This window comes from Monosiga brevicollis, genomic scaffold, assembly GCF_000002865.3.
Source record: "Monosiga brevicollis MX1 MONBRscaffold_10 genomic scaffold, whole genome shotgun sequence".
NCBI classification, from domain to species: Eukaryota; class Choanoflagellata; order Craspedida; family Salpingoecidae; genus Monosiga; species Monosiga brevicollis.
In genome coordinates, this window is record NW_001865047.1 from 749,622 (window position 1) to 759,707 (window position 10,086).

Consider the following 10,086-nt stretch of genomic DNA (forward strand, 5'->3'; position numbering starts at 1 on the left):
TGGGCTGGGGTTGGGGTGTTGTGGGTGGCGTTGACGGCATGGGCATCATCGGCGTCGACCGCCATTCCCGATCCCGCCCAACTCTACCCTTTGCAGAGGGCGACGCTGGTCAGTGGGCCTTGATCTTGATCCCGCCCCGGCACAGCTGTCCGCTACCCGCGTCACCATTTGGGCGTTGGACCCAACAATCCTTACGCGTGGCGTATGATTCTCCTTTTCATATCAATGCAGACGCCTTATTTCAAGACGCTGGCCACGCCCCCGATCAACGAGACGCTGCGGGACGCCGCTGCCCGCCGTGGCATCTTCGTGGGATCGGCCATCAACTACTGGGATTTGCAAAAGGACGCCGCCTATGCCCGCCTGGCCGCAGCACAGTATAACCTCGGAACCGCCGAAAACAGGTGATCGGCTTGCCATTCCAACTGCATCTGGGTCCAGCTGGCATTAAAATTCACACGCCCCTTTCACCTCGGTGCTTGTAGCTGCAAATTTGCGGCAACCGAGGGCCAGCCAGGCTCGTTCAATGTATCCGATTGTACTTCGGTGCTCAACTTTGCCCACGAACATGGCATGACCTTTCGGGCGCACAATCTCATCTGGGGCCGTTCCAACCCCGACTGGCTCGTTAATGGCTCCTACTCACCTGCTAATGTAGGTTCCATCCTCGCACCGCCCTCCAACTTTTGACTCCTCATTGTCCTTCACTGTGTATTCTCCATGCGCCAACGCCGTGTTGCTGTTCCTGTTTGGTATTTACATGTTAAATCAGCTGAGCACGCTTGAAGGCACCCATATTCAGCACGTCGTGGCCGATGTCGGCAAGCGCCCTTACTGTTGGGATGTGGTCAACGAAGCCATTGCCGATGATTCAGGTTTGTGATCAAGGTTTTTTTTTTTTTTTTTTTTTTTTCCAAATCGTTCCGCAACCAACCAGCCATCTCTCGATTCTTCTTTGGAGCTCTCAACCGTGCCGCCTTCAAATAGACAACAGCAGTACGCTGTTCAAGGCAGCAGATCCCTGGTATCCAGCCGTGGAAGACTATGTTTACAAGGCTTTTGCTGAAGCCCATGCCGCGGCCCCATCCTCGATCAAGCTGTTCTACAACGATTATGGCGCTGAAGGTCATTCTGCCTGTTTGACGCCGAGATGCTGTGCCTGTGTCTCTTACAATGCCGTAACCCTCTTTCAAGAGCACAAATGCCGCGGCGCGATTGAACCTTTTCTTTCCCCGAGCTTGTTCACCTCTCCAACCTTGCTCCCCTTTGGTGCTTTTTCTCCCGCTTCTTTTTCTTCCGCAACCTCAATGCGCCCTGCAACCTTTAGGCACGGGTGCCAAAGCGAGTCGGGTGATCCAACTGGTCAAAAACCTGCAACAGAAAAACATTCGCATTGATGGCATCGGTGGGCCTCATAATACATTGCTGCTCGGCCACGCCGCTGACCATCGGCCCAGCCTCACTGCCGTCGCCATCTCGTCGATGCAACACATGATAGGGTTGCAAATGCACGTCAGCACCGGCTACTACCCAAGCTTTGACAGTGTGAGCGCCAACATCAAAGCCCTCGGCGATTTGGGTCTGGAAGTCCACATTACTGAGATGGATGTCAAGTGCCCCACGTGCAACACCGTATGTCCACGCTGCGCATGGCCTCACGACACGACAATGCAAACACGTGCTTCACCCCGCGCTCGCCTTCTCAAATTCAAAAATTCATCTCAGACCCAAGGCCTTGAGCAACAAGCAGCCATCTACGGTGGCATGCTCAAGGCCTGTTTGGACAACGACAATTGCCGCTCCTTTGAAACATGGGGCTTTACAGACAAGTACGCTTCAGACAGAGTTATTTTCCCAGATTAAAGCTCGAAAGGATGCTCACACAACTCGTGGCCACCATGGTGCACAGATACACTTGGCTGGATCAAGACACATACCCCCTGCCCTTTGACAAGAATCTGCAACCCAAACCTGCGGTCGCTGAGCTCTTGTCCATCCTGCAAACCTATGCCCTGCCCCGCACGCCCGCCGCATAGCCAGTGCGTCTTGCCCCATCAGTTTATACAGCGAATATTTCTTGAGCTTGGTCACACACACGACAATGAAACGAGCCCAAGCCACCCAAACAGTCGGTGACGAGTCAGCAGGCGCAGATCGATGGACGAGTGAGTGTCTCAACGCGCGCCCACACACACACACACACACACACACACATCAAGCGTAACGGTCGAATGTCAGACTTCTTTCCCCACTTGTCGGCTGCATTTTATCAAACATTTCATACACTAAATAAAGCTTCTTTTGTAATGGTTTATTCAACAAGTCGTATTTTCTCTGCATCTTCCTTCGCGCGTGTATCTCATCATCTCGACCGACCAAACGACGACGGAACGATGGCGGCGATGGCGGCGATGGTGATCAGTCGGGCATAAAGCGTAGATGGAGTGCAGGGAGGACATGATGGGATGGAAGTCTTACGGAGTGCGCTGCCGGAGCTTCGGCGGTTGCGGGAAGTGCTTCCTGATGCTTTTGGAACCAAAGTGCGTCTGAGCATGGTCAACGTTTTGCGGTTTTGCAGGTCCTGCTTCGCTTGGCTTGACGCTCATCCCTCGATGCCATTCGTTCTGCAGGAGCAAGTCCGGGCCCTTGCCACGGATCGCAACCCGCTGCTCGAGCAAGTTCTGGTGGCACCTCTCCAACGTATGTCCACATGCTCCGCACAAACTTTTTCTTTGCTTCAAGGACCTGCGCACCAACCGCACACCTCGAAAGTCTACATGATTGTTCCCCTCTGCCGAGCTCGAGTGCTGTTGATCCTGCATTTTTAAACACTAACACTGTGGTTCGGCCCATTGCCAGCGGATCAACCGTGGCAACTAGAGGCTGCTTTGCTGCAGGGTAGCAACCATCATCCCGAAGGCCTTCAATCTGTTCTCAAACGTGCCGTCTACGGTGAGCATCAAGGCTCAGGCATGCGCCCTGTTCCTTGTGCCTGCTTCCTTTCACACTTGCTCATCCCATTGCATATTAACAGAAGTTCTTGTCCATCAAAACGCGAGTGATAACGTGTTGGTCCGTGGATATCGTTGCTCTCGTCAAGATGCCAGCGAAGGTACCGTGCAAGGGCTTCCGGCAATCCAGGTGAGCCAGAACCTAGATCCGAGAGATCCGAGAGAGAGAAAGCCAAAATTGTTTCCACACGCGAATGCACACACCCTCACATGTTCTCTTCTCAGTGTTTTTACCCAAACACGAGCCACAACACGATTCTGGCATCGAATCATTGGCGCCACCTACTTCAAGTTTGCGGCGACGTTGCTTTGGTCGCACTTCTGAGCCACTGCTATGTGTTCCAGAACACGACGGCAGGATGCTGCATTCAAGTATGCACGCACTTGCTTTTTTTTTATCGCCCCTCTGTCAAAAGCGTTCGTCTTCTACTCTGATCGCGATCCTTGATCACATCTCCCCCTCGTCGTCAGATTGCAGGCCCGCCCTTAACGTTGCACATTAAGCACCGCCAGCTTGCTCGCAAATCCGCATCTCATCGCGTCTCAAACGTCACACCACCTGCCAAGCGCCCAAAGCAAAATTTGCTCAAGCAGACAACTTCCCCCACCGCACCTCGGCTTGAAAGAGCCCCCGGCGACCTGCCCCTGCTGCGAGAACGCATGTTTTACGCCCTCGACTTGAAACAGGCTATCCGACCTAGTTTTGTTCTGCTTCGCGTATGTCTCGTAGAACTTGCACCAGAGCATGAGGCAACCAGCTGGAATTGCCAAGCCCTCACTTTGTTTTGTCTTGTAGACACCATCTTCACGAGAGGGAGCTCGAAAACTGCTCGCCAGTATTTTCGGCAGCACTTTAAAGCCAAATGGGAAACTTGAAGCCACTTTAATTCCCATCTTTCGCCAACTCTTGCACAACACTCAACAAGTTGGTCCAGCTCCAAGTGGCACCGACCTGATGCCTGTCACATAGCTCGGCAATCGCCAGCACAAAGTCTCCACTTTTTGCTCTCATTGCTGCTGGTCCTTCTACTCCTACTGCCACTTGTTGTCTGCCCTCCATTAGCTGCACTCGCAGTCACAGCTAAGCGAGATCGCCTCGCGCGTGAATGCCATTCACCGCACAGCTCTTCAACATCAGATGCGCCAAGAAGAAAGTTCCCACTTGGACGACCAGTTGGACGAAATCAATTTTGATACCCAGACTGGCTTGGCAGTGAGAACCCGCCCACCCCCACCTCCCCTTACCCTCCACGAAAAATAAATATCTTTCTTCCTGTAAAACGCCAACCTGATCACCTTTTGCCAATTTCTCATTTGCACCATTGCTCAAATGCAAAGGCAACTTCAGAAACTGTACAATGGCACCACATGGACCATGCTCAACTCGTGACGCTCGAATCCTCACGACACCAAGTCGCTGCTGTCATTGCCCAAGTCCTACAACGGCTTCTTCCTCCGCCACTCCGTCAACCATGCACCTTTTTCAATCAAGTCACACGCAAGGTTAATTGTCATCATCCCGTCCTCAAGCAAAGGCTCATGCCAGCTCGCTGCCTTACATTCGCTAGTAGCTGACCAGAGTTTGCTGCTCTACCGTTGACGTACTCGCGACATTTAATTGGCTTGATTTAATAGATATCCACCTGGTTAGCCTTGACTAGGCACGCCGCCATGACGCGCGAGTATTTTTTACATGGTCTGGCATTGGGTGACATCTCCATCTTCGGTCAGAATCAGCAAGGACAAGCCAGGACACGTGTTTGGCTTGTATGGTTGATGGAACAACTTGTGCCAGAGCTTGTGCGTGCCATCTACTACGTCACCGAAACCAGTCATCTCGGTGTCTCTGTACGATACTTTGACAAGCGCGTCTGGCGCCGCTTGGAGCAGCTGGCTACCAAATCCCCTCGTCTCATGTGAGCTTGTTGGCCAAGAAGATCACCCACACCTCGCAAGGCACAAGGCAATGAGCATGTCAAATCTTGCTAATGGCACGCATGGGACAATAGGTCAACGTTCAAGGCCTATACAGACGTGGCAGAGCTCCGTGAAGATTTACAGCACCATAGCCTGGGCTTTAGCTTTCTGCGTCTTTTGCCCAAACCCAACACCATGCGGTTTATTGTCAATCTTGGTCGTCCAAATGGTGGTTTCAGCAGTGCAAGAAGCAACAATCACCCTCGCACATCCATCAACGCCTTGCTTTCAGCTCCCTTTCGAGCTTTAACATTTGAGCGCAAGCGGTGAGAGAACCACGTTGCCCACCTCCCGCACATCACGGATCGCCCACCGGCTACCGCTTTTGTAAGGCTCTAAAATTTTTCGTGGGTGTATTCGGGTTTTGCAGGCACGCTGACCCGCTCGGCTGCTCGGTCTTTGGCCTGGACGACGTCTATCAGCGTCTAACTGCGTTCGCACTTCGCAAGCGCGCCTCTGCAGGTTGGAATCATGAGTGGCAATCAGCGATGGTGCATCCTGGCTGATGCTTGGACACAATTTGACATTTGTTTCGCTGCCTCGTGGCCACTCCCAGAGGGTGTACGCGATGCAGAAGATCTGCGGCTCCGAGTTCGACAACATCTTCATGTTGTGTCCATGGATGTGGAAAATTGTTTTGATTCCATTAAACAGGTGCGTTGTCATGTCACTTTTCATCCGTTCAACCGTCGCCTCTGGGCTCTATGCTTACCCCTCGCCCGTTCAGGATAAACTTTTCGACATTGTACAAGATGCACTTCAAGAGACAACCTACTTGCTGCATAAGCACGCTCGCATCATTCAAGCGAGTGGCCGGTTGCGTAAGGTGAGGGTTCAAATTCGAGGCAGGCGCAACTCTCAAAATCAATCGGTCGATGGCTGTCACTAACAAAGTAACACTTTGAACAGCATTTTGTCCACACGGCATCGGCAGGCGAGCAAGCTCCTGATTTTGGTAGTCTGTTGGAAGAGGTGTGTTTTTTTGGAAACAAAGTAATGCTTTGGTCACGGTCTGCTCTTCTGATGCTATGCATCTTCCGTACGCAGATGTGCGAGGATGGCTTGCATAATGCAGTTGTGATCGATCAAGCTACATACTCGTACTGTGATCGAAAAGAGCTCCTCGATGTGATCCGAGCTCACTTATTCCACAACATCATTAAAGTCGGCTCCACCTACTACCGACAAACAGAAGGCATTTCTCAAGGCTCTGTTCTGTCCACCATGTTTTGCAACTACTTTTATGGTGACCTTGAGCGCCGCTGGCTAGGCTTTTGCGCAGGAGAAAACTCGTTACTTTCTCGCATGGTAAGTTTGATGGCAGGTGCAAATGTGTCAACTCATCACTTGCAAGCAATTAATCCACTCGTTTTTTATGGCCTCAGGTCGATGACTTTTTACTTGTCACCGAATCTGAGGAAGTTGCCCTCCGATTCCTCGAGATTATGCGCACAGGCATCGCATCGTATGGCTGCAGCATCAATGATGGTAAAACCCAAGTAAGAAGAAAATCAGCCATGCAACCAGCATTGCTCCGGAGCCTTACGTTGTGTCTGCTCGTAGGTCAACTTTGACCCGCGAGAGTTGGCTCGTCGATCGCAAGCGTCATTGCGCGGCGCTGCGTCTGCATCGGCTTCCTCTGACCTGCCTGCTCCACAAGCTCGAACGGGCTCGCTTGCTGGGCCACCAACTCTGCTCTCATGGAGTGGTGTGGGTCTCGCCAAGGAATGGCTGAGTGGTACAGGGCCTTCCGTTAGCTTACCTGGCACTATACAGCGCGAGTGTGACACACAAGCTGACAATGAGCACGCCACAGGCGGCCATATCCGGCGAGATGGTTCAGACAACGCGCAGAGCGGCCTGGCCTCCCAGCCTGGCTTTATGGTGCAGAAAACATCTGAAGTGAGTCATCTGCGATTGTGGACTTATGACTCATTTGACTCATTTGGGTACTGACACGATCTTCTCAGGCTTGTGCTACGACCTGGATGCCCTGGTGCGGCTTGCTGCTTTGCACGTCAACATTGCAAGTGAAAAGCAACATTGATAAGCTGAGCAAGCTACCGCTAACCGACCAACTTGCTCTCAATCGGTGTGTGGGGCTTCTTGAACGAACATAAAGAGTGTTGCCAGTTGGGTTTCGCTAGCTAATCGCCGGCCTTTCTTGAAGCTGCCTTTGGAAGCTGGAGGATATTCGCAACAAGCTTTTGACATACCTCGAAACCAAATGTCATCCAGTTTTGCTCGATCATCGCATCAACAGTCTTGAGATCGTCGCGAGCAATGTATATCAAGTGAGTGGCTGTCAGTGCAGTGCAGCGGCTAATGACATTGACCAGCTGATCTTTTTTCAGTCTCTCACCATGCATGCAATGAATCTCAGATGTTACTGATAGCTGCCATGAAGTTCCACTGCTTGGTTCGGAGTCTCCTAAAGCACCAGCGTCCTTGTTCACGGCCTGAACCATTTTTGCAATGTATCCAAGATGGCATCGCGCACTTTTATCGCTTCTGCAATAGCAGGTACAGGTTTTGTGATGATCAGAACTTCAAGGGCGTTCGGGTGTTCTCATCTGGGGTTTTCGGTAGGTGCAAAAGTTTGGGCGATGTCCGCTTTGCACTATCAAGAGCTCAAGTTCAGTTTCTGGGGAGCAGAGCCTTTTGTCGTATAAGTCATCAAAAGCAAGCCGTATATGGAAACTTGGTGAGCATGGCCAAGAAATATTTTTCAGTGCCGTCACCAAAGTTGCTCATACTGTTTTCGGTTTGCCGCCTTTTTTTTTTTGTCATGGGTACATGCAGGTGCAACTGCTGGACAATTGGCACAAAGAACTCAAGTCACAACCACTTCCGCATCAGTGGTTGGAAGCCGTTGAGATAGATCTGAAGATGATTCGCTATTGATGTCGTTAGACTTCAGTTTAAAAAAAAGCGTCCATGGCTTGTTGCTGCCAATTGCAAGGCATCATGGTTTTGAGCATCAGGCTTTACCTGAACCAATCTAGAACTTCCTGGAACACTCTTGTCACTCTCTTCAAAAGCTCTCTCTGAAAGCAAGCCTCAACACTACACACCTCTTCGCAATTCTAAGTAGACCTTCACACGCCGGGAAGCCTGCCACTTATGATTCATGTCGATACGACAGCCTTGATGGTTGAGTCTCTACAGCGTGTGGAGGTCATTTTTGGGTTGTGAGGAAGCGCGGAAGTGTTGAAGAAATGTTTTCAAAGGGATTTGAGAGATGTCCAGATTGAGCGAGGTAGTTTTGTTTTTGATTTTGAAGATTTTGTTGCTGAGTATCTCGAGCTCAATTGAGCCAACTGCGGTCGGCAAGTTGTGGCCAGCAAGCATTGACAGTTACCCGACCAGTTGCACCGTTAATACCAATGTACAGGGAAAGTGCGACTTTTGCCCGTCAGTGTTATATTATGATAAGAAGAGATAACTATGGTCACAAGTCAGTCTCTGTCAAGAATTTGCGAAGTAAATGATGCGTGCAAGGCTTACTCATGCTTTCTTACGGAAGGCACGCTTCCAGAGCTGTGTAGTGTAAGGTGTGTGTGCATCAGTGCGTGCGTAGGGGCGCGTGAAGATGTACGTTCGTCAGTGAATGGAGTCGTACCTCTGGGAATTGCAAGCAAGGAGGGCCTTCGTAACTGACGGTGGGTGTGTATAAAAGCGGTGGAAGTGTTCGAATCCGTGAACGAAAGGATTTGCCGCTCACAGTGTATATCTGTGAATACCGTATGGTTGTCGGAAGACTTTTTTCATCGACGTGCGTGTAAAAGCTATAATGCGCTGCTTGGGCAAAGTCAAACACAACAGCAGAAAATGTGCGAGGCTAGCAGCTGATAGCCTAGCCGTGCCACTCCAAGACAGAGTTTCTACGAGATGAAGTGCGGAAGCGGGGGGCCATAGGAACGTGGATATCATATGATAAAGTCCCCCCGGGTGTGTGAAGCTTCACACACCCTGAAACCACACTTTGAGGATAATTCATTCGTTGACTCGTGGCTTAAGTAATTCCTTTGATTTTTCCTTTGTGCACTGCCGCAACCCCTTTCCCGGCGGTGCCTTGGGCCCAGCTCTGCCCGACCTGGGCATTGACGTGACTGTGCGCACGGCCCAACCCCCGACCACCTCGCAAGCCTGCATCAAGGTGGGCGCTGCCCTTCGCCGAGCCGAAAAGGATAAGCGCGACTACTACACCGGTTTCAACCATGGAAAAACTCTGATCGTCCCTGCGGCGATGACGACAACCGGTGGGTTCGCCTCCTCCTTTGTGGATCTGCTTGGTCAGCTCGCCCGCTGCGCCGAGGCCCGTGGTGTGTACCAGCCGGGGCTGGATGAGGCCTTTGTTCCTCGGTGGAAGGGTCGCTTTGCGGCGCTGGTCCATCAGATGAACGCTGACCACATCCAGCGGCACTTTGGCGGTGTCTGCCTACGCTCGTCGTAGGTCGGCACCGTCTCGGGGGTCCCTCTGTGGGGATCCCTTTGTGCACCAGTCGCTCCCTAGGTGGTTCTCGTTGTGTCTTTTGATGGTTTGACTTGTAAATTTTCTTGTAATTTTGCTTTAATTTCTGCTGTATTTGTGTGGTATTTTTGCTGAATTTTTGTAAGGTCCTTTGCATGATGTTTTTGTCTTCTGTGGTCGGTTGTTTTCTCAATCCGACGTTGTGTCTCGTTGGATGTGAGTGTGCCGTGGTGTTCTTTGTGTGATCGTGCTGTGATGGCTTGTACTTGTGATGTGTGACTGCCTTTTTGGGTGTCTTGTGTTTAAAATGGCCGTATCTCCGGTTATACTTGGTCGTTTTTTACGATTTTTGTTTCCTTGCGCGTGATTCTTTGCGCTTGTACTTCTTGGCATGATAGAAGCCGATGAAATTGTCCTGTTCTCCGTGTTGTTTGCCTGACGTAGTGATTTTGATGTCGGGGTTGCACAGCTTTGCTTTCAGCTCTGGGGTTCAAACACCTAATTTATTATATGCACAAAGCGATACTTGACAGCAATGTGCTTGGAGCCCGGAGAGTTGGCTCCGTTTGTAATCATGTGGATCGCCGCCTGGTTGTCACTGAACAACACGGGCTTGAAGACGGC

At 51.2% G+C, this 10,086-nt stretch overlaps 2 protein-coding genes across 2 annotated transcripts; both read left to right on the forward strand.

Annotated features, from left to right (window-relative positions):
* Positions 1 to 38: 38 nt before the first annotated feature.
* Positions 39 to 2,036, forward strand: MONBRDRAFT_25499 (uncharacterized protein; the record flags this gene model as incomplete). The annotated part of the gene is made up of 9 exons (XM_001745773.1): positions 39 to 108; positions 146 to 404; positions 486 to 654; positions 773 to 875; positions 988 to 1,125; positions 1,328 to 1,405; positions 1,499 to 1,632; positions 1,726 to 1,829; positions 1,910 to 2,036. 9 exons carry the CDS (start codon positions 39 to 41, stop codon positions 2,034 to 2,036), a joined length of 1,182 nt encoding a protein of 393 aa, XP_001745825.1.
* Positions 2,037 to 8,734: 6,698 nt separating this feature from the next.
* MONBRDRAFT_25501 (uncharacterized protein) lies at positions 8,735 to 9,444 on the forward strand (the record flags this gene model as incomplete). The annotated part of the gene is made up of 2 exons (XM_001745774.1): positions 8,735 to 8,763; positions 9,009 to 9,444. The coding sequence occupies 2 exons, from the start codon at positions 8,735 to 8,737 to the stop codon at positions 9,442 to 9,444; spliced, it is 465 nt and encodes a 154-aa protein (XP_001745826.1).
* Between the last annotated feature and the right edge of the window lie 642 nt (positions 9,445 to 10,086).